This window comes from Corapipo altera, unplaced genomic scaffold, assembly GCF_003945725.1.
Source record: "Corapipo altera isolate COAL_440 unplaced genomic scaffold, ASM394572v1 2, whole genome shotgun sequence".
NCBI classification, from domain to species: domain Eukaryota; kingdom Metazoa; phylum Chordata; class Aves; order Passeriformes; family Pipridae; genus Corapipo; species Corapipo altera.
This window is the reverse complement of record NW_020884890.1, coordinates 13,503,856-13,525,733: the sequence shown is the minus strand read 5'-3', so window position 1 is coordinate 13,525,733 and position 21,878 is coordinate 13,503,856. Positions and strand designations below refer to the sequence as shown.

The window sequence follows — 21,878 nt, the reverse complement described above, 5'->3', positions numbered from 1 at the left end:
ATTTTTTACTGTGGCAACTGTAGGTGGTAACATTCACAGTGCTAACAGCTCTCCATGTACTGTGATAAGGATTTTTACCAAAATTTATGATTAAAAAAGCATTTGGGATAAATAAATGGGCCCAGAACAAATAAATGTGACAAAACTTTGAAGAAAGTGGTTTGTATGTAGATGCTGATTTTTCAGTAGTAGCTGAATAAAACTTAAAAGGGGAGGTGTTTACATATGAAAATGAGAGATTTTAGCCCCAGAGACGGTTATTACCAAGTCAACAGGAATTACCTTCAAGCTAGTATTTAAAAGCTAATATAAAGTAGAATTACAGCTAGAAAATACTAACTGCAAATATTGTAGCTTGGTTTTCCAAATATTACGATACTGCAGTTTTGTTAGCTTGCAACTGTTCTTTCTTCAAGCTGCAGTATATCTTCTATATATCACATATATTACATAACTGGACGGACAGCAGCAGAGAGATACCTGACTGTCCAGTACTGTGTGCAATTTAGGTTGTGGTTCTAAGACTTGTAGAACTCCTTCCTCTCGCACTTTGCTATTACAGTTCCCTTACGGAGCCACCCCCCCTTGCCAAGGTGGCTCTCTGCTGGGTTGGTGAGCTGGACAGCAAATCCAGTAAGTGCCACCATTGGCACGAGAGAAGGGACAGGATGCTACTCCAGGCTACAGGAGGGATGACAGGCCCCGGATGAGAGCAGGAAGTATGCTGCTTGCTGGAGCCAAACAAAGGCTCTTCAGAAAGTTGCTTTGCAAAAAGCTGCTGCTTAACAAGGAGGAATGCCTTTTTTTTCTTATTATTTTCCTGAAAGTCAGTGTAGACTCCTTTCCTATGATGTTTATTTAGCTTTGCAGTAAAGAATGTGCCTCAAGCAACCAGTAAGGCTGCTCACAGGTTTGGGTTTGTATAGACAGAAGCCTCTGAGCATCAGTCAGTGAAAAATATGTATGTAAAAACATTTTGTTTAAAATTTACATTCTGCTAACATTTTCTGGTAGGATACACTGGCAGTGTTAGGGTATTGGGGATTGATTTTTCATGTTAGTGGACAGTGCTGCTTAAAAAGGAATTTTGACTAAACAAACTGTAGCCAATTTTGGCTGTTACCACAGGTAACCTTCCCTTTCCCTTCAGCCAGTGCTTGGATTTCTGCTCCTTAATTAGGAGGCTTTATGCTGCTGCCTCGTTTTGGAGCCCTGCACCTGCATTACTCCTGTGACTCCCAGTTTTTATGTTTCTAGGTTGTGGGCACATAAGCCAGGACTAGGATTGACAGGCAGTGCCCTGGACAGTTGCTGACCTCATGAGTGACCCTGAGACTGGCTTGGTTGCTTAGAGCATGGTGCTAATAACACCAAGGCTGAGGGTTCGATCCCTGCATGGGCCACTCGCTTAAGGGCTGGACTCAATGATCCTTGTGGGTCCCTTCCAACAGAGAATACCTGCAAGTGCTGCTGCCTGTCATCTCCATTGCTCTGTGGGCTTGTTGAGGTAAAGATGCCTGCCAGAAGTCTTTAGGAGTCCAACATAGTCTGTGAGGGTAAGTAAATTTACCAAGTATGTCCTGCAGAGGAAGACAGATCTTAGAGGTATTTTGTAAAGTCCAAGGAATTAGGATAAAATGCCTCCCTTTCTTTTACCATACACTCATGAGCTTCAGAGAACCTCTAATATCAGTAACCTGCAGCCAGGTTGCTGTCTTACTTGGATTTACTTAAATTACTTGGACATATGACCTTAGTAGCGTGGTCTGTATGTGAAACGGATGAGCTGAAGCCATGGCCTCTCCCTTGTGCGTGGGCAAGCTCAGGAGTGTGTGTGATCAGCTGCACAACTCAGCCCTGCACCATAACTTTTGAAATGGTGGGTGCCTGCACCAGCTAAGAAACAGCACTCACTCCCTGCAGCCTCCCTCGGGACAGACGGTAGGCTCTGTTCCCACGGTTTATAGCCACAAAAGCTTAGAAGTTGAAGTCCAATTTTCTGCTCCCTCTTCCAAGTGAAATGAGGGGATCCAATCAGTCCTCCCTGGCTAGAAAATGTTACGCCACAGATCTCTGAGCAACACTTACTTTAATTGCTTGGCAAAACATTAACTTTATCCAGATGATACAAAACTTCAATTGCATGCTTCTGCATTCCTACATAGCTTAAACAAAACTGTAAACATAAGAAAGTGTCTATATTAGACTACAGAAGTCAGAGCAACAAAACTAGTATTTCCATAGATGCAGATACATTTGTCTTGACAGTGCATTAATAGGAACTTTAAAAAATATTGTTATATGATACAACTTTCTTTATACATCTGCTAAGAAGACAAAAGCTTAATTACTAATTAGTCAGTGGTGTCTTCAATGGTGTATAAAGTATTTTGTATTGATTTTAGGGCTCCCCAGTACAAAACTATTTTTCTCCTTGGCAGTAACCATACTGTGTTAGAAATCAGTTCAATCATGATCTGGTAAGTAAACTTACTTTCCTAACAGAATCTGATGGAGCCTTCTTAGAGGTATAAGGAGGAAACCCTAAAGGCAATGAGTTACAGTGCCTTTAGATCATTTGGAGTCTGTCAGTGTGGACAACACTGGTCAATGTAATTTTCATTGTATAACAACAGGCATAGATAAAAAACTTGAAAATGCTGTTAAGTTCTGTTTTGTGGGACTTTGTCCTAAGACCTTCAAACTCACCAGGGCCTGGTCTCCTTTTTAGAGATAAAGGAAAAAAAACAGAGGAGTTATTCAGAGGAACAAAGGTAGACAGTCCAGACAAAGTGTCTGGGAGAACATCCTAACTGCAGAAAAAGAAATATTGGAGTACAGGGGAACCAAGCTTTCACTTCTTTAAATAAAAGACTTTTTCAAGCTTCTTCAACAGTTGAGAATTCAGCCATTTGCTGCTTGAAGGAAAAGAGATTTATATAAAACTTACACCTAACAAGTAGACCATGGTTACAATAAAATATTTGCTATCCAGGCCTTAAACAAAACTTCTCTGTCAAATTACAGGAGTACAGCCCCAACAATTGTAACCACAATGAGCTCTGCAACCAGGACACCATTTAAAAGACGATAAATCTGATTCAGCATTCATTTTAATAACGTAAAACCAAGAATAAGGCAAAATGGCAGCCAAAGCCTCTGTCCCTAATGGGATGAGTTGCCTTAGCATCTCCATCCATGTTTGCCTGCCCTTTTCCAGCTGGAAGCCTACATCTGTCACCTACCTGGGCTTGTAATTGGAGTGGGTTCTGTAGCTTTTCTTCATTGACTAGAGACAGGCCCTGGGGAGTATCTAAAATAGGATCAATAGCCCTTCATCACTAAGGAATTCTGTCAAAAGCTCTCAAACATCCTGGATTTATTTCAGTAATGGTATGACCACGTGTTTACATGTAGCATACAGTGGAACCCTCTAGCCACACATGACCTATGTGGAAATAAGGGAATTCCCTTTTCGGAAAGCAGTTTTGGTTGCTAATGCATTTGTTTTCAAGCAGCATCTGGAAAACGAGAGTGCAATATTAACAGACTCTTGGAAATAACAAAGAAAGGATCTAATCTGCAGCATCTCATTGTTATCGGTATAGTCTGCATATGAATTCTCCTCAGTTATGGAGTTTCCAGAGTTATTTCTACTCCTGAAAAAGAGTGTTTTGTTTGGATGTAACAGGCACTACAAACATCTATCAATATTCCAGATTCCCATACAGCAGGTTCCAAGATGTGTCCTGTTGCTAGCTGTCTTTCTGCACCTTAGTCCTTAATTTGCTGAGCTGCTCTTCTAAGCATTTAATGTGCTCCTTGAGTGCAGCTTTGTCCTGTTGCGCTCTCTGGTTTGCTTGGCACCGGGCTTCTTCTATCTTCCGCTCGTACCACTTCTCCATCTGTGTGGAAACGGCCTCGAAGAAGTACTGTGTTATCTCCAGGGCCTGGGAGGTGTCTCTGAGGGGAGGGGCAGGTGGCTGTCCTGCAGGCAGGGGGCAGGGCTGCTGCTCCTGGCTCTGGTGTGCCCCGGTGTGGTGCAGAGCTTTGTGCCTTGACTGCCCACTTTTGCTGGACTTTTTTGTCTGAGTTCCTTTGTCGATGAAGTATCCACTTTGTGGTTCAGTCTTTGCAGGTTCAGTCAATGGCTGCAAAGCAGCATGAACCTTAACGTGTCTTAATTTGGAGCCCAAAAGCTCAGAGGAGGGCAGCTCCTGCTGGAACCTTTGGAACGTGCTGGCACTTACACCTTTGTCCTTTGGCCTGACATCTTGAGCAGGGGCAGAAGAAGAAACTGGTCCACCAGCCATTGACTGTTGCTCTATACCTACAGAATAAAATATAGATAATATGTTAAGAAAAGCTCTGGGCATTTATTTTAGCATTCAGAAGCCCTCGTTTGATGAATGATGCAGTACCATGCTGTGTACATTGTACAGGCTTATATTAGTTTAACGCATCTTCACAGTCAGGCGATGTAATAAAGGGAAAAGCTGGCTCCGGCAGGGAGGTGCTGCACTGCAGCTGTGGGTCTACACACTGACCACTGTGAGGGTGGTGAGGCACTGGAACAGGTTGCCTGAAGAAGTTATGGATTCCCCATCCTTGGAAGTGTGCAAGGCCAGGTTGGACGGGGCTCTGAGCAACGTGGTGTAGTGAAAGGTGTCCCTGCCCATGACAGGGGGTTGGAACTAGATGATCTTTAGGGTCCCTTCCGACTTAAAATTCTATGATTCTATGACTTCATCAGAAGGATGTGTAACAAAGGTCAGTCTAGATTTCCAAAATAGGTCTGCTGATATTTATGAACACTCTGCTTTTATAAAACCTGAAGCCCCAGTAATTATGAAAAGGTCTCACATTTTGATACTTTTGAACTGTTCAGTGCACAATAGCTCACACTCATGTACCACAAGATTTCCTATGTGCCTTTCTAATCTGATGGGGCATCCATGTCCATGTCTGTTCACTCTGCATTCTACTTGGCTGTGGAGACCTGGCCATTCTGCCTGCATCTTTATTTTTTCTCAGAAGTTTCCAGAGCCAAGCACAGAGAGGTGGCTTAAACCGTATCTTCAGGTGGCCTTGATCCCTGAATAGGCTTCAAGGTTCTCAGCTATTTTTATTCTTGCCAAATGAACTAAAAATTAAACAGACTTCAGTTCAAGAGAAGAGGAAAAAGAGATTTATCTCTATACTTGCAGTTTGAATATTAACATGGGAAACGAGTATTTTAGGTTCACATCTCTGCCCTTATAGGTTCCAAACATCTGAAAAGCACTAAATAACAATACACTTTTTTCAGTAGACTTTGGATAATCTGCACAAGCCCGCTTTCCTGACAGACAACAGGGTGGGAGCATATTTGGAGAAGGTGGAGAAATTTCAAAAAACAGAGTTATTCATAGCACCAAAGGACTTGGCTTCAAAGATACCAGAAGTATCAGGAAGAGTCAGTAGAATTCCACCCAGCCATGTCTTAAAATGTTCCCACTGGCTGCCTTGAAAGCATATTCTAATCCCAAAACATCAGGCATATGGATGGGGGAAAGCACACAGCTAGAATTAATATATGAGATGTTAAAGCATCCCTCAGTTAATTAGCTTGCCCTTGAATGAATATGACATCTAAATACCTGGCATGGTTGTACCTGATGCACCATCTTGTTTAATGCAAAAGTGTTTCCCAAAGCTCTGTTCTGGCATCTGGACTCTGCTCCTTCCCCCATCTTCCAAGAAGCTATTTGGAAGTGTGGTATAGGAATGCTGGTGGGAGCCCTCTGACTGCAGCACAGGCTGGTTGGCTTTACAGTCCTTGGCACTGTGGGGGTTGTTGTCAGTATCCAGGGTCTCAGCGAGAGACTCACAAGTGGACAAAGTTGATTTTGGTCTTGATGACCTTGAATCTCCAGAAAGCTTGAGCTCCAGATTCTGAATCTTCAACAAGCACCAAGTCTTCAGCTCATCGACCAAGGAAATCTATGAAAAAGAGACTGCAAATTAGACAATCCTATGATGAGATCCTACGGTTCCTGGGCTGCTGAGGATATGTGGCAAGGACAAAGAGAAGCAAGCTGAGTATCTGGGCTTCGACTCCCTGTACAGATGTGCATGCTGTCACTGAGGATATTTAAAGGACTGCAAATCAGAAAAGGTGAAAAACTACGCATTATCTAATGAAAGGCACCCTCCTTCCTCCAAGCTACCTCCTCTTAGATACGACTTCAAATGCAACTCTAAGTCCTCTGATCAGGGATGACTTGTTTAATCATACAGTCGATACCTTCTAAGCACAAGGAACATCACATGTGGTCAAAGCTGACATTTTTTTAACAGTGAAATTTAAATTAGACACTTCTGGGACCCAGCTTTATATCATTACCAACCTGTGCTTCTCTGTTCGTTCAGTGATTAGGATGAGTCCCACACTAAATGATAAATCACTAACAGCTTTCAGATTACAAAGGTGCTTAATAAGTGTCAGCTGCAGAGTCATTTAAATAATTTAAAAGAGGAGTAGCTCTTTCACCCTGTTCATATGACATCATGAATTTAGGTCAAGCCTTTCTAGGCACATTTAGTCAATGTGTTTAGTAAAGGCCATTTCTGTTTTTCCAGCAGTTTCAATTAGACCCAACAGAGCAGGAACAGCTGATATTTCTTAATTCAGTGCACCTGATGTATCACTCCAGCATCTCATTTCTTAAATGGAGATTACAAGGAGATGGAGTATAAGCCTAGACTTTCAGCAGTTGATATAATACTTATGTCTCTTATTATGAAATAAAAACTAAAGCTGCCTTAGTTTGGTAAGTAGTTTTCTTTGGAGAACAGTGTTTTGTGGATGTTAGACCCAAGTATCTTAATCAGTAATTTATGCAAGGATTATCAGAGCTGCCAGTCTTTTAAAGCAGATTTGGAACAGTCTTACAAAAACTCATGACATTTTACTAGCACAAAGTGTATTTCCCAATTCTTGGAAGAATACTAATAATGAGAAAATGAACTGTATTTTAAATTTACCCATGTGAGTAGAGAAACACAAATTTCTTAGCAGGTTTTAATGGTGAGTTTTTGTAGAGGCTAGAAGGACAAGAGCTGGATCAGCTGGATCTCTATGGGAGCAGTTATTCTTGTACTGCTGGTTAAACAAGCATACAAAAAGGATTTGCCTAGTGGCACTAATACACAGCTTGGAGATGGTGCCCTGTTGCTAACATCAGAGGGAAGAACTGCAGCCTTTTAATACATGGGGGAAAAGAGATCAGAGAGAGAAGGGAGAGATTCCCAGGGCCCACAACCAAATGGATGAGAAGTAAAAGGAACAACATAGCACTATGTTAGAAAAGCAGTATTTTGTTATGGATCCCACACTTGAGGCACACCAAGTTAAATGACAACAGTGGGACTGGATTTCACATTCCTCATTTCTGATGCAAAAACTTTATAAATTTGGTTTAGAGATTAAGGTGATGGATAGGAATAACTTGGTCTTTGAAGCTCTTTTCCCTGTTTAAACAGATGAGATAAATCTCTGATATTCTCTCTGCCTACTGGAATGAAATTCTTGAGCTGAGCTAACAGGGAGTAGCTCTTTTGAGCCCTACCTGCCGCTTCTCCCCCTCATTCTTTTCCAGCTCAGTGTGCTGCTGCAGGCGGTGAAGGCACTCTGTTCTCTCTGCAGACAGCCGCTCAGCCATAAGCTTGTCTAAAACACGGAGCTGTGGAAAAAACCACAATTCAGCTGAGATGATCACATTAAAAACCAAACAAAACTCCCATCTGTGAACCTTGTAAGTCAAAGTACAGTCTGTCTTTCAGTCTTTGTTTCTAGGAACTCTGCCAACTACAATTAGATATAGCTTTCAAAGGGGTTCAATCAGAAAATTATCAACTGAATAACTATTAAATAAAAAATTATTTAAAGGATCTTGAATCTCAGTGCATACATAAGTCAGCAAGATGGACTTTTACAATTATGAACTGACCAGCTCTAGGGCTGCCTTGTTTCCCCCTTAATGGTTCAAGCCATTAAGATTCCTTGTGTAATGAAGCACTGGAAGCCATTTAACATATTAGATGTGTCTTTTCTCAAGACCCTAGTTTGCAACATTAGGTCCCTGTGGAATGTCACAATTCTCTGGTCTTGAGTATTATATTTCACTGTATTTTTTTACAACATAAGAAGCAATAAACGAATCATGACAATGAAAATAGTCATTAAGCTTAGGATATGTTTCTAATAGTCCTATGAGCAAGCAGAGCTCTGGGTCATATTCTTACTTGATGTTGAGTTTTGCTTTCCATCTGGCCCAGCTTAATATTCATCTTATCTTGTACTGTCCCAAACTCAGCTTTTATCTCTTCCACTGTTGCCTCCAGCTGATTCTCCAGTTTATTTATCAGGGGCTCACAACGACATCCATTTATTGGTGCCTGAAAGTAGTAACACATTTAGTTGCTACATCCCACCATCCTCTTAGCGCACTTGGGATATTACCTCAGCCTCTCCAAGTCAGTCTTGGGCTTTTCTGTATCATATAATATATCTCACCCTCCTGAAAAAATCTTACAGTAGCTCAGCAAACAGGCTATTAGTTGAAAAAGCACAGACTAGAATAAAAGATTGATCTGATTTATATGGACACATCCTAACACACAGCAGTGTTGATTTCACTGAGGCTACAAGGAGCACTGAGCTCAGATCGTGTATGCTGTGGTACTGAGTGCTGTCTGAGGGCCTTATATTACAGGCCTTATATTACAGGCCTTATCATTATAACCCTTGTCTCAATGCTGTAATTCTGAATTCTGTAATTCTGCTGTAAAAAAAAAATCTGTTTTAGTGGATGTGTGTAGATTGTGTGCATTTGCTTTTTAACCTAATGACAGCTAATCCTCACTGGCCTCCTCTGCAGCCCAAAGGCAGAAATTGGCTCCTTCAGGGGTATGCCAGTAGTCCAAAATGTCTGTTCTGAATCTGTCTGCAGAGGAGCCTCCCTCTCTCCTTTGGCAGCACTGTTTCACAAACTAGGGGTTATTCCCTTGGAATGAATAGGTGGGTGGTTTGCTGAGCACTAAAGAAAGCTTCAAAGTACACGTACTTAAGAAATTATGTTTGCTATTCAGGGCCTGAGGGCATCAAAGAATACAGACAAGCAAAAAAATGAAGAGAGGAGTGTCATGTATTTCAGGAAATACTATATGGGAGTCTAGCTCTATTAAGCTAATCTTTGTGAGTAGATGAGATTTGTATAGAAATCCTATCTGCTCTCTGCACCTCTCTTTCTGCTTCCCAAGTCCTTCCTAACGGCCTACCCTCCTACCATCAGATGCTCGGGGCAGGAAGATACTGCTTTTAACATATAAAAGGTCCTCCATCCTTCCTGATGTCTGCTATAGGATAATAAACTATAATAGTGCCCCTGTCTGGAAATTTCTTGAACATTCCACAGAGAGATTGGAAAATACAGCCAAAGTAACCTTTGTAGCCTGACTTGAATGATCTTCAGAATCTGCTGAATTTCTTAGCTACAGCAAGGTACCAAAGAGAGCTGGTGGATGGATGTGGCAAACTGAGGAAATGAAAGGACAGACCTCCCAGGGGTATAGGAGGGCAATATTAAGAAAACAACAATGCAGATGTTTACAATGTCTACAGGGTAATTTGCTGACAGTTTTCACGCTTTCTTGTAAATATCTACTGGTAATTAATTGTGTAATAAAATGACTAAAATAATATCAGTCTCAAAACTGGAATAAATGCATATGAGTTGGTAGCTTCAGGTTTATTTGTGAATCAATTTCTCTACAGATTCTGCCTCCAGGAAACACAGAATACCCAAAGACATGTTGCAGTACACAGAAAGAATTGAAACAAAATCTATTGAGCTTACTCAAGCTCTTGGTTTAGGGAGTAAGCTTTCTGCTCACATGATGCTTTTCCTTGGAAAAGTTCTTTGCATTTCCTGTCAGAAATCTTAATGTTTCAAAGTATATCATAAAAGTTCTTGTGTCATTTCCCATCACTGTTCACACCTTATCTCCAAAAAGGAAACACTTTGTAGATCAAAACTACTTATGTCTTCTTTAACAGGCATAAAACCACCTTATTGTTTGCCAGACTTCAGGCCAAAATGCAGCTGGAACCCAAACAAGGGAAACGAATCCAGTCACAATTTCATGCCCCTGAGAGTGCAGTTAATTGAGCATATTTTCTATCCATTACCTAACTGTGCCCCAACTCCACGTGCTGCTCCCAGCATCTCCCCCACCTGCAGTGCCAGCTCACCTGCATCACCTTCCCGTCCTTTCCTCGGTACAGTGTGTAGAGCTGGTAGGCTCGGACCTCATGGGGAGGGGGTGGGGAGGAGCAGTGATGTTTGCTTCTGCGCTTAGGCACGTTTTGCTGGGGCTGAGGGAGTGTCTGCTGATCAGATGGGGAGATGGGGTCCGAGAGTGCTGAAACCTGCATAAAATACAGATGTTTTCCCTATTTATGAGCCCCTTGGTAAACTGTTCCAGGTGGAAACGGGACAAATCCACTCTGACAATTACAGCAAAAATTGGTTTTATCTGAAGACTATCTCTGCCCCATGAGCACGGCAGGGCTGCTGCCCCGATTGACCAACACACCAAAGGGACACCCACCTACTGCTCAGCAACTCTCTCTTCCCTCTCTTTGCTGTTTTAAATCTACTGATACCTTTTCCTTTGGCTTTTTCTTTTTGCTCTTCTTCCCTTTGGGATCTGGTGAGGTTGACCGGGGTTCATCCTTCAGATTGTTCTTCCTCTCCCGGGGCTGGTCACTGCTTGGTGTGTCAGCAGCTGAGATGCTGCCCTGCTTGAAGCAAAGACAGGGAGTTCAGAGCAGTTGCAGAGATGGGGAAAAGGAGCCTCTGTCAATTGCCCAGTTTTACGCTGCTCTGCACATGGGAAGCTCTTTAGCAGCAAAGCATGACAGACTGCCTCAGGCAGCTGCCGTAGCCATGCACAAGTGATGGCTCCAAAAAGACTGACTCCTCATGGGTTTTTTTAGTAACACGCCCTCCTCACAGCAGATCCAGCTGGTAATGCCAGGTTGTACCTTGCTCTGTGCCACTTCATCCCGTGGCACTGACTGAGCTCGCCTTTCCTCCTTCAGTCTCTCTCTCTTCTTCCTCAGGCTTCTCCCACGGTTAAAACGCGATACCTGAAGGCAGACCACACTGTTACTCAGTGATGTCATGCTCTTTCTTACCACAAAAGACAAGTAATAGAGCAGACTTTTTCCACGTCTGTACAAAGGGCAATGGATAAAAGAGAGTGCACTGCCAGATGGACACTGGTGGGCCAAGCAATGTGGGTGTTTATGCCTGTGAAAACACACCACTGAGCTCAATCTACTGGGGCACTTTGCTGTCCCCTAAAAGGATAAGCAACTCTTCCTCTGTCCTCCTGTGTCCTTGGGCTGTTTGCCAAGCCAAGCTCAGCCCTTTTCATGCAGAGGTGACAAGGAGGAGGAGGGAAGGGATAGTACCTGTTCTCATACCCTCTTACCTCCCTTCCAGCCTGAAGAGCTTTGCAGCATTTCACGCACAGCTGTGAAGTATAAACAGGACATTTTGTCCCCATTTCAAAGCATCTTCCATCTTGGGGATGGGACATGCCTGAGGCAGGCAGCAGAGTGACTCAACTCAGGAGCTTTTGGGTACAGGGCAACTTTCTAACCCCTAGGCCACTGCAGGGAACAAGTGTCTCTGACTGCTCCATGCTCTCTGCCAGTCAGGATAGTGGGAGACAGCACTTAATGCTGAGGCTTAATCTGCACACTTTGCTGGCCTTGGGGGCTGAAAGGCTCTGCATCAATAGACCTGAGGCCAGCCCATGATGCCAGCAGAAATGTAGGCACCTTTCACAGCACAAGATAAGGACCAGGGGATGCAGCCTCCCAAGGTTAACTGGCCTCAGCTCCATGTCTATGTCTGTGCTGGGAGGAGATGTGTAACATACCTGTGATGCTTTAGTGAGGAGGAGTGCAACCTCGGGGTTATTGTGCTGTCTAGCAACCTCTAGAGGGGTCTGACCTGCCTGAGAGGAAAAAGAAAACAGCATTTCCTTTAAAACACAAGCTACTGGAAATGTGGAATTTCTCCAACCAAGTTCAATACATTGTGCACTAGAGTAAAGCGACTAACTGCTTTAGTTTACCCAGATATAATTCAACACATATCAACCAAGTATTTTTTACCAAGCCTATGAAGAATGTTGAAGGGACTCTACATTAATATAAAATAGCAAAGAAACTCCATGTCGTGCTTACGTTGTTGACAACGGATGCATCAGCCCCTGCCTCCAGCAACAGCTTCACCACCTTCTTGTGATTTAGAGCAGCAGCTACATGGAGCGCCGTATCCCCTGCCTGCAAGGCAGAAAGCAGGAAACAAACTTGTGAGACAAGTCCTTGGGTCTCACTACAGAATTCACACCTTCGTAAAAGATGCTCAGAGGTGAAAAGACCTACACTTATTGAAGTGACAACTAAGCTTAAATAAGGCCCGGTCAATAAAAATTTAAAAAAAAAAAAAGCTGAGTTGGGAGGAAGGTGACAGGAGAGGCAAGGAGCTACTTCAGCCTAGGTTTGAGAAATGCAGCTGGGGTGCTGGTGATCTAATTAAACCAAGTGATACATGATGCAGCTTGGAGACAGCCCAACTCTACCTCCAGCAAACGGATACAATATCTGAGGGCAGAACCAGTTTTCCCACCACAACCTTCTCTTTTTTTTCCTTCTCCTAGTTTTGATTCTTTGGTGCACAGGTGGCAGTGTATCACATTACTCAAAAATAATCAGGTAAGTACCAGCAGCAAGATGGTTGGCATTCTCTTCACAAGATTCCTCAGGAAAAACAGATTTTGGACCAATGCCAGGATGCAATCCAGGTCCAGCACTAACACACTGCCCTGCCCTTGTCCTGGTGCAGTGAGGTGAAGACAGCCATGATCAGATTTAACCACCAGTAACAGAGCCAGCAACTGTTCAAGGGAGACCCTACACGTGCATATAATGCCCTCCTGTCCCCCTTGCCTTGCATTTTGTCTGCACAAACTTCAATCTCCGTGGGACTAGGGGTTATCTATTGCTTGTTGCTAACTTAGACAAGGCATATTCCTATATCAAATCATTGTATGTGCAAATACGGAACAACTTCATGTAGTGCTCATGAATGAAGGAAAGGGATATCTTCTCTGGGCCAGGTTCACAACAGTTGATCCTAATATTCAGTAACTCATTTTGCAAGTTAAAAAACTAATTTCCAAATAAAATCACATAATAAATTTAACATGCTGAAACCCATTTTGTTTGCTGTATTATCTCATAGTGAAGAAAGAAGATTAAATGTACAGATCAGAAAATATCTTTATGATCTTCAACTCCACACAGAAAATTTTCCAGGAACATGGGAAAATGTGGTTAAGCACCATATAATCTGTTTATTTAGCAGATTTAACATATTTTAATGTATTAAATTTATTTGCTTCTACCATCCAATTAGGGTATGCTATAGATACAGGAATCAATTACTTCTCTATAAAACAACTATGGATGATTAATCCTAGGCTGGACTGATCATTACTGTGAATTTAGAGTATACTTTTTCTTCACTTTTATGTCCTTTTAATTCCCCCTACTGCAAAATGCAGCAAACAAAAGTATTTCAGAGGAATTCACACTTTGGTAGCATCTAAATGTCCGTGAGTTCTGCTTCATGATGTCTCTGTAATGGCCATAAGATCATTAAATCACCTCATAAATAAGCAATGTGTTAAAGAAATTATGCAAATGCGATGGCAAAATAATAAATCATTGATATGCCATTACTTAAAGGCTATTCTTAAAAGCTTAGGCATTTGGTGTGGTACAGTGGAACACAGAGTGAAGTGGGATTACTTGGGTTGGAATCCCTCTTTCCAACAACTGGCCGTATGCAAAGGGCACAGAGTCACAATGAGGTTCATGCACTGACCTGGTTCTTTTCATGGACAGAACAGAAAGCACTGAGCAGCACCCTAATGATGGGCAAGTGATTATAACGAGCAGCCACATGCAGACAGGTATCTCCTGCCTGCAAACAGAAACAAAGCTCTGAACATGTAACCACAGTGAGAAAGCCTGCATTTGTCATGCTGTTTGGGGATAAAATAATCCTATTAAACCAGAAAGAGCCATAAATACCACACACCTCCACTGAATAGCTATGCTGTCTTCTCTCTAGTACAAAATGTGCTATCACGGGTGGGAAAGTTTAACAAGAGGTGGGGTCAGGCAAGGTGGGGGCATGAATTCATTAACCACTGATGGTAAATACTAGAATTATAAAATGCTGGTTTACTGCACTACAAAACCTGAGTTACATTTTTCCATTAAATCTCTTTTTCTGAACCATAAAACCAATGTGATTTGGAATCTTGATCAGGGAGTTGTACATAATGTAGAAAACATGAGGAATGGGGGCCAGAGCAGCATTCCCATGAGGAGGGCACTTGTGCAGCTGAGACTGGGAGCTGGGAGCAGAGCCCCCACACAGTTTCCACTTCTGTGTGTCTCTGCCCACTTTGTTATCAAGCAGAGACAAAAACATCTAGCTTCCTTTGTAGATTGTTTTTTTTCCTTGTCATGCCAGAATCATTATAAAATAGGAGGAAAGCTGTCTGCAACTGAAGCCACCTTGAATCTACCTCCTTTGACAGACTGACACACAGTATATATGATCTGCAGGTCTGAAGACTTTCACCGCTCTGGCATAAAACCCCTTTAGGTTTTCCATCTTTTTGAGAGAGGAGCCCTTTTGCAGAATTGCACAACAGTGTATGGGTCAGGCCACCAGGACCCCAAAAGGCAGGAAAGACCAGCTGCCTCAGTCTGTGCCACAGCTAAAACCCTTTTGGCTCCTTCCATCCCTGCTCAAGAGATGGGTAGAAGTAGTGCATCACTCAGTCCTACCAAAAGCATTCCTGTACATGATGTCTACAATGGTTGACTAGTGGGTTTTTTCAATATCATTTATAATAAAAATCACAGCTTAAAGCCTTTCTGAGTATTTGTACAAGTTAAAGCAATACAGCTAAAACAAAATCAAACAAAAATGAAAATGCTGTTTTCAAAACTCACATTATTTTTGAGGTCTGCTCGAGATCCTCCAAGTAACAAAACACGAGTACTCTGGGAATGGCTATTCTGGCAAGCCAGGTGAAGAGGTGTATTACCTGCCTTAGAAAAATGCAAGGAAAATATAAAAGCCATTTAGAAATTGGACATAAGCATTAAAAATAAAACCTCACAGGTCTTCCCACATGAAGATCTACCCAGCGGTGGGAAACTACCACTGTTAGTTTCCCAAACACATGAGCTGAATGAACGTGGAGACTGAAATCCCCTCTTCATCCTGGCAACAGCTTACCTGGGATATAGTAAAGGCAGAAATTGGACAGTCTAATGATATCTGCATTGGTCAAGTCTGTTTGCAGGAAGCAAAGACTCTGGAAACTGTCTCATTTATTAATATCAAGTATTTCATTTAAAGAACTATAATTCTTGTGTCTGGGGTTTCCCCCATGCGCACACACAAAGAAACACGCTGCCATGACATGGCATCTCTGATCTTGAGTGAGCCCAGCTGCAACTGCTGCAGGGGATTGGGCAGAACAAGGGTCACAACAACTCCTCTCTCCTTAGGATTGTAACACAAACCTAAGTCTGGCTGGAGTTGTGGGTGGTCTCATAGGGCAGGATGCTGATTTTAGGCTATCAAGAAGCCTCAGAAAGCACATAAATCTCCAACAAAGATGAGAAGGGGGAAAAAAGTCACCCAAACTCCAGAGAATCACATGCTATTGTTCTTGAAAGAAGCCAACATGTAGTCTTTATGGACAGAAATCAAAGAAGCATTTGCTTGTGTTTTGTCTTTCTAACACTATGAAAGATTTTATTGGTCTGACAAGTTTTTCTGACAGCATTTGGCTTTTGTTGGCCTGAAAATGTCTGTAGTTTTTTAGCTCTTGAGAGCTAGAAATTAAATCACCTCAGGTAAAAAGGTTTCCCAGGCTTATGAGGCTGCCTGTTCACCTTGATTATGTCCTTTAATTTGTCCTCTGTGCTTTCAAAACACAGATCAAAGCTGCAGGGTTTGAATTACAAAAGGCCAACTCTTGATGTGGTCTTAGGTCTTCACTCCCATGTTTCAGACTATTTCAGACCTGAATGTAGTCTCCAAGCTGCGGCAAACATGAACATTTTCCTTCTCAGCTAAATTGTATTTAAGTGTGAATTTTTTCCCTCCTGGGTTTATATGTGAATATCTGCAATGCCTTTACGATTTGCTGTTTGGCAGGGAGACCCCAGTGGGAAGGCAAGAGGTCCCGTGCAGCATGTGATGAATTAGGACCTCAATGCTGGGAAAAGTCATGGTGCTGGTGCTAAGGGTCAGGGATCACAGAGCAGCTCATCTGGATTGTCTCCCATGGAGCAACAAATCTCTCAGCAGCTTCTGGAGAGAGAGAGGGGGTCCAAGTTGTACCAATCTGGGAATCTCCACTGAAATGTACAGAGTGATAGAGGATCTAAAAAGAAGGCTATAACTTATCTCACTGGAAGATCTATCACAGCAGAACAGTTTTTATTAAGCCAACTTGACTGAAAAGAAACTGCATGTCCAGGGTCATTGCTGCACAGAAGGAATACAGCTACCCAGGTGATATTAACCATGAGTTACGGAAAATACGGAGTCAAATCCCTCCTGCCTTCTGCCGCTTCACAGGATTTGACAAATCTAGCAGCCCGTATCTGTCCCATCCAGCCAAGATCACACAATTCCCAGATGTAAGACAACAGCCCATGGGATACTCTGGCACATGGCATCAGCCCTGGCTGCCAGAAAAGCTGTCAGAATGCTTATGCCTTGTCATCAGTAACACAAAAAGCTGAGAGACCAGAGGAACCATTTGGGGATTAAGTAGACTTAAGCCCTTCATTTTTCTTGAAGTTAAAAGGGGTAAAAACACGTGGAAGCATGCATAATTCCCACATTTTTCAGCAGCTCCTGAGAACAGATCTTGTCCATTAAAAACCACCCAAAGAGCGAAATGCTAAGGGAGAGGACTGTGAGGGTAAGACATCAAAGGCCAGCACAGGAGCTGTTCACACAATATTAAAGTTTGCCAGTCATATTTCAGCCATCAACCCTGCTGAGCTATTCTGTGCACATACTTTCCCAGAGAGGTTGTCTCCAGCTGATATAGGCTGGCTTGTAAGCTAAATCTTCTAATTCCCTGAGGCATCCCAGCATGCAGGATAACCAGACTTGCATCTTAAGCCCACACCTTTGTACAGAAGTGTATGTACATACACAGACAAGTGTATCCAGAGGTAGAAGCATAATGGTTCACAAGATTTTATAGTCTTGACTTTATAGTCAAGCATGGGAAGTTTTCTGAAGTACCTTTGATACAAATCTAGGTGGATATTACAGCAAAAATAAAAAGAAAATAAAAAATAGCAGTTGAAATAATATAAAAGAAGGAATACACATAAAATAATATCAAAGATTATGTAATTACAGACCAAAGTAACAATTGTACACCATAATTGTGCAAACACATGGTTATATACTGCATATAAGTGCATATACAGAAACACTTTGCCCAGGCAACATGCCTTTTTACTCTAAATCTTAGACTTTGGCCAGCTGTCTCAGCTCTTCCCCAGTCCCTTTCAGTTGTTGTTTTAGAGACACATTTACCAAAAAAAGCTCAGAGATCCCACAAAGCCACCCCAAAGTCCTCTTACCTCTAATGAAGGGCACAGTGCCAACTGTCTGATCTGACCGACCCATCTGCACAGGGATCCAAACTCTGACTCCTCTCACACCAGAGACTGCTACCACTATTTGCTAGACTATTCCATTAGCTTTTGAATTGAATTGAAGTGTCCCACAGTTATAACAACCAGAGTGGAACTAAAACCCCATGCTTTGTTATTCCTTCCTCTAAACGGCTCACAAGGTATTATAAATAACTAAAGAAACATAATCCAGGTTCATTACAAGAATTTGGGAAGAGACTATGCTAATATATTAGGAAGAATTTAGTAACAAAAGATACACTTCCTCCCCCACCCCCACCCCATGACTTACATTCCTTTGGCTGTTGAATTCCTGGAAAAAACCCACATTTTCAATACCATTTTCCTATTAGTACAATTCATTTCCATTTTAAATCATACCAATCACAATGAATCTCCTTGGTATAAATTAGAGCACCATGGAGATTTCCACAGGAATGGCAGTGTTCCTCAGCTGTAATTAATGTATCATTCAATGTGCTATTGAGTTTATCCGGCATCAGCTGTCAAAATATGAATTTCCTAATGCCTGTAGATGAACCATCCAGGCGTGACAAATGCAAAAAAAAGAAAAAAAAAATATCAAAAAATCCCACTAGGAGCTGGTCCCCCCACCTGCTGAGAAATGCCATGACCAGAAATATCCAGTTCTGAGAATCGGCCACCTTATACCAGAACTGAAAGCTCCTCCTGCATGGGTCTCACCTTGTTCTTGGCAAGAACGTTGGCTCCTGCTTTAACAAGCACTTTGGCAGACTGACTGAATCCATGCCAACAAGCTTCATGAAGAGCAGTGTTCCCATCCTGAGGAGCACACACACAAAGAGGAGAAGGTTATGTGCTGCATAACCTGCTCTCTTAAAAAATATTTTCCTTTCCTACTAGCTTATTTTCTATTTTATTTTTAGCTGATGGCAAAAATAGGGTTATTTCTTTTGTCTGGAACTTGAAATTAGTTATATTTGTTCTCAAACTAAACTTAAAGCCTGGGATTCTCAAGTTGCTGAGATAATCATGGGAAACTGCAGTGTTTTGAGCAGGACGCAGTATGGTTGGACATTACTTTATTTCTTCCCTTAATGAGCTGAGAACAGACTCTTAAACCAAAAACTATCAGCCTAATATAAAAGCATAACTATATCAGCAACTTATATTAAAGAAATGGTACAACTTTTTTATTTTTGATGTAACTGTTGCAATTACTTTCAAAGCATCAGATACTTACTCAGAAGTATAAACTATAACTTTCTCTCTGAGACCTTAATATTACTGACTGGCAAGGGTGCCATCCCACAGGGCTTTGCTTTTGCCTGTTACCTTGTCTTGTCTGTCCAAAGCACACCCCTCTTGAATCAGAGTTGCTATGATATCGGTGTTCCCTACCACAGCAGCTCGGTGCAATGCCGTCTGATCACCCTGCAAAAAGAAGCAAATTTGTAATTGGTGCCATTCCCATCTTATTTTGACTCACTGCAAATGGAGGCAACACACACAGGGGCTGCATCTTCAACACACATACTGTTTAAATCCAAGCTGCCTTGAAAACAGTCCCTGTAAACAACTACCAATAAAGTTTCCAAGATCAATGAAGTAATTGAAATTATCAAACAAACTGTTCACAGAATTTTGCAAGTCATCACAATCCCATACACAGCATTGAAACATTCCAAAACTGGTGGTATTAGAAGGCAGTGAATCAAACACGTTTGGCACAACGTGGTGGGGGAAAAAAGTTTTCCCCCTGGAGTTAAAAAAATGGTAACCCCCGAGAGGGTGGTGTCCCTTGGGGTTAATCCAATCAGCGCTCATGCAAAATTTAAACATATCACAACCAGATCGGAAAAGAAGGATGATGAGGTTGTAGCTGGAGAGGAGAAGTGGCCATATTCTGAGACCACAAGGAGAGGGGTCCGGAGCCCCGTTGGGGGCTAGGCCCCCCCCCCAGCCCCCAGCTGAGGGGCTGCAGGAACTTAGAACAGTGTTAGACTGGGCCAGGTTTCTGTAGCTAAGAGCTGGGGAAAGTTTCTCCACTGTGAGCAGCAGCAGGAACAGCAGCAGAGACAGCAGTGAATGGAGAGACTATGGCTGAAAGCCAAGAGATAAGATGCAGCAAAAACAGCCTGCAGCCAAGCAGGAAGACACAGAGATCTCTAAAGGAGAGACAGAGAGAGAGGACTAAGCTCTACAGAGAGAGAGTTTGGGGTAAGAACTGAATTGAATTCCCCAAAACCCCTCTGAGACTTCCTAGAGAGGAGGGGTGGTGGACTCCTACTTGAAGGGAGTCTTAGAATGCAGCAGTACCGGAGAGAGGAGCTAAAAAGCTCAAAGGCGTCCCGGAGCTGGACTGGGACAGCCAGATGGAATGTGGAGGGGGTGACCTTGGCCCCCCCACTGCTGCCAAGCTGGTAGTTTTGAGACAGAGCACAGGAGCTCTGGTGGAACTCTTGAGGTAAAGACTTTCAACTGAAAGCTGCCTGAGACGTTCTGACTCAGAGGTAAATCCCCTGAGGAAGGGACTTTCACGAAGATGCCCCTGCACTTCGTGATATGCCCATGGTGAAGCGAGTTTTGTCCCTGCTGGCAGTCCACGGGTGAGACCTTTGCTTGGAGTCGAAAGGCCAAGAGGGGTGAGAGGAGACCTCCTTGTGTATATTGGAAAGAGATCCAGCTACAACAATCCAGCTACAGCTGCTGCATGAAAGAAGAGAGACACTGCTGCCCTGAGAGTGGAAAGGATCTTTCCTTTTCCCTTCTGGACTTTTATTGGAGGGAGAAGAGATTGATCCATTGTAAATACTGATTTATCATAGGAGAGATAGTTAAGATTATGTATATACTGTATTATAATATTTATTTGTGTAGTCATTGTAATATAATTCCCTTCTCCCCATATTGAGTCTTGTGTTGTGTCTGGAAAACCCATCTCACACTGGGGTGAGATGTGGGAGGGGGGCTTGGACTCGGGAATTGGATTTTAGGAGTCTCAAACTACGACACTAATAATCAACAGTATCTGTAGGGAACTACAGGGAATTACAGGTTGTCGCAATTCATCATAATGATCCTCCAGTACTTACACTAACTGGATGAGGCTCTCCTGTTTTGACTCTGATTGCTCCATCAGCCCTGCTTAGGATAAGGAGCACAAGATGAGATCAGTCTCTTCAGTACCTCTGATGAATTTACCAATTAGTGCTACGAGTGAAGGCAACTTTATGATGAGGACCACAATGGCAAGACTTGATTCTCTCAAGCAGTTGAGCAATCTTGAGGTCCAAACAACTTTCATTTCTCACTGACCTGCCACATAGCAGCAACACGCAAGTTTCTTACATCAGTTTATTTCCTTTATGGCCAAGGTTCCAAAAGAAATTATACTGATGTGGTCATCTTGTCTGACTGCCCATCTATCTCCCCTCTAACAACTGTTGAACTCATTTGCTGAATTAGAGAACCCAAGATTAATTTTCTACAAGCCTTCCAGAAACTGAAGATTAGGGAGATGCAAACCACTGGACCTGCCCAATGGGGGTTATCTATATATTTTTATGTGCATGTTGGTGAGACCCTGATAAACGAGGGGAAAGAAAAGGATTTATGCAGCAGTGTGTAGGGATGTAAGACACTGATTGATGGGAAAATGAGCTGCAGTAGCTCCACTACTGCCACAACAACTGGTCTTGGCTTTTCTTTGAAATCACTTCGAACCCACAGTGCTGAAGCACAACCTGAGTCCACAAGCAAAGACAGGCTTCAAAGCTACACACAGCCTTTTTCGGGATGAATAAACAGAGAGGGAGTCCAATCCACTCTTACCTATCTAGATAATGGTCACCACAAACACACGCAAGGCAGAGATACGCCATGTATCCTGGGGGAAAAAGGCCTGCAGGAAGCTAGTCCTAAACAGAACAAAATTTCTCTGCTACAAATCTTTATCAGATAATAGCATATTATATTAAATACTAAAACTAGAGGAATTTCTGTGTTTTCTGTT

General features: G+C 42.5%; 1 protein-coding gene across 9 annotated transcripts in view; it reads right to left on the bottom strand.

Annotated features, from left to right (window-relative positions):
* Window positions 1-2,072: 2,072 nt before the first annotated feature.
* Window positions 2,073-21,878, bottom strand: part of ANKRD6 (ankyrin repeat domain 6) — a 90,482-nt gene continuing 70,676 nt past the window's right edge. For 5 of the 9 annotated variants that reach the window (XM_027645078.1, XM_027645079.1, XM_027645080.1 and 2 more), the window contains 13 exons: window positions 19,199-19,297; window positions 18,587-18,685; window positions 15,155-15,253; window positions 14,010-14,108; window positions 12,305-12,403; window positions 11,995-12,072; window positions 11,090-11,194; window positions 10,709-10,846; window positions 10,295-10,471; window positions 8,287-8,439; window positions 7,611-7,724; window positions 5,640-5,982; window positions 2,073-4,330 (listed from right to left, as the gene is read on the bottom strand). In XM_027645078.1, the coding sequence (XP_027500879.1) occupies window positions 3,756-4,330; window positions 5,640-5,982; window positions 7,611-7,724; window positions 8,287-8,439; window positions 10,295-10,471; window positions 10,709-10,846; window positions 11,090-11,194; window positions 11,995-12,072; window positions 12,305-12,403; window positions 14,010-14,108; window positions 15,155-15,253; window positions 18,587-18,685; window positions 19,199-19,297 (2,178 nt within the window). In that variant the 3' untranslated portion in view covers window positions 2,073-3,755. The remainder of the gene's footprint in view (window positions 4,331-5,639; window positions 5,983-7,610; window positions 7,725-8,286; window positions 8,440-10,294; window positions 10,472-10,708; window positions 10,847-11,089; window positions 11,195-11,994; window positions 12,073-12,304; window positions 12,404-14,009; window positions 14,109-15,154; window positions 15,254-18,586; window positions 18,686-19,198; window positions 19,298-21,878) is intronic. The other 4 variants (XM_027645082.1, XM_027645076.1, XM_027645077.1 and 1 more) reach the window with 3 other exon arrangements.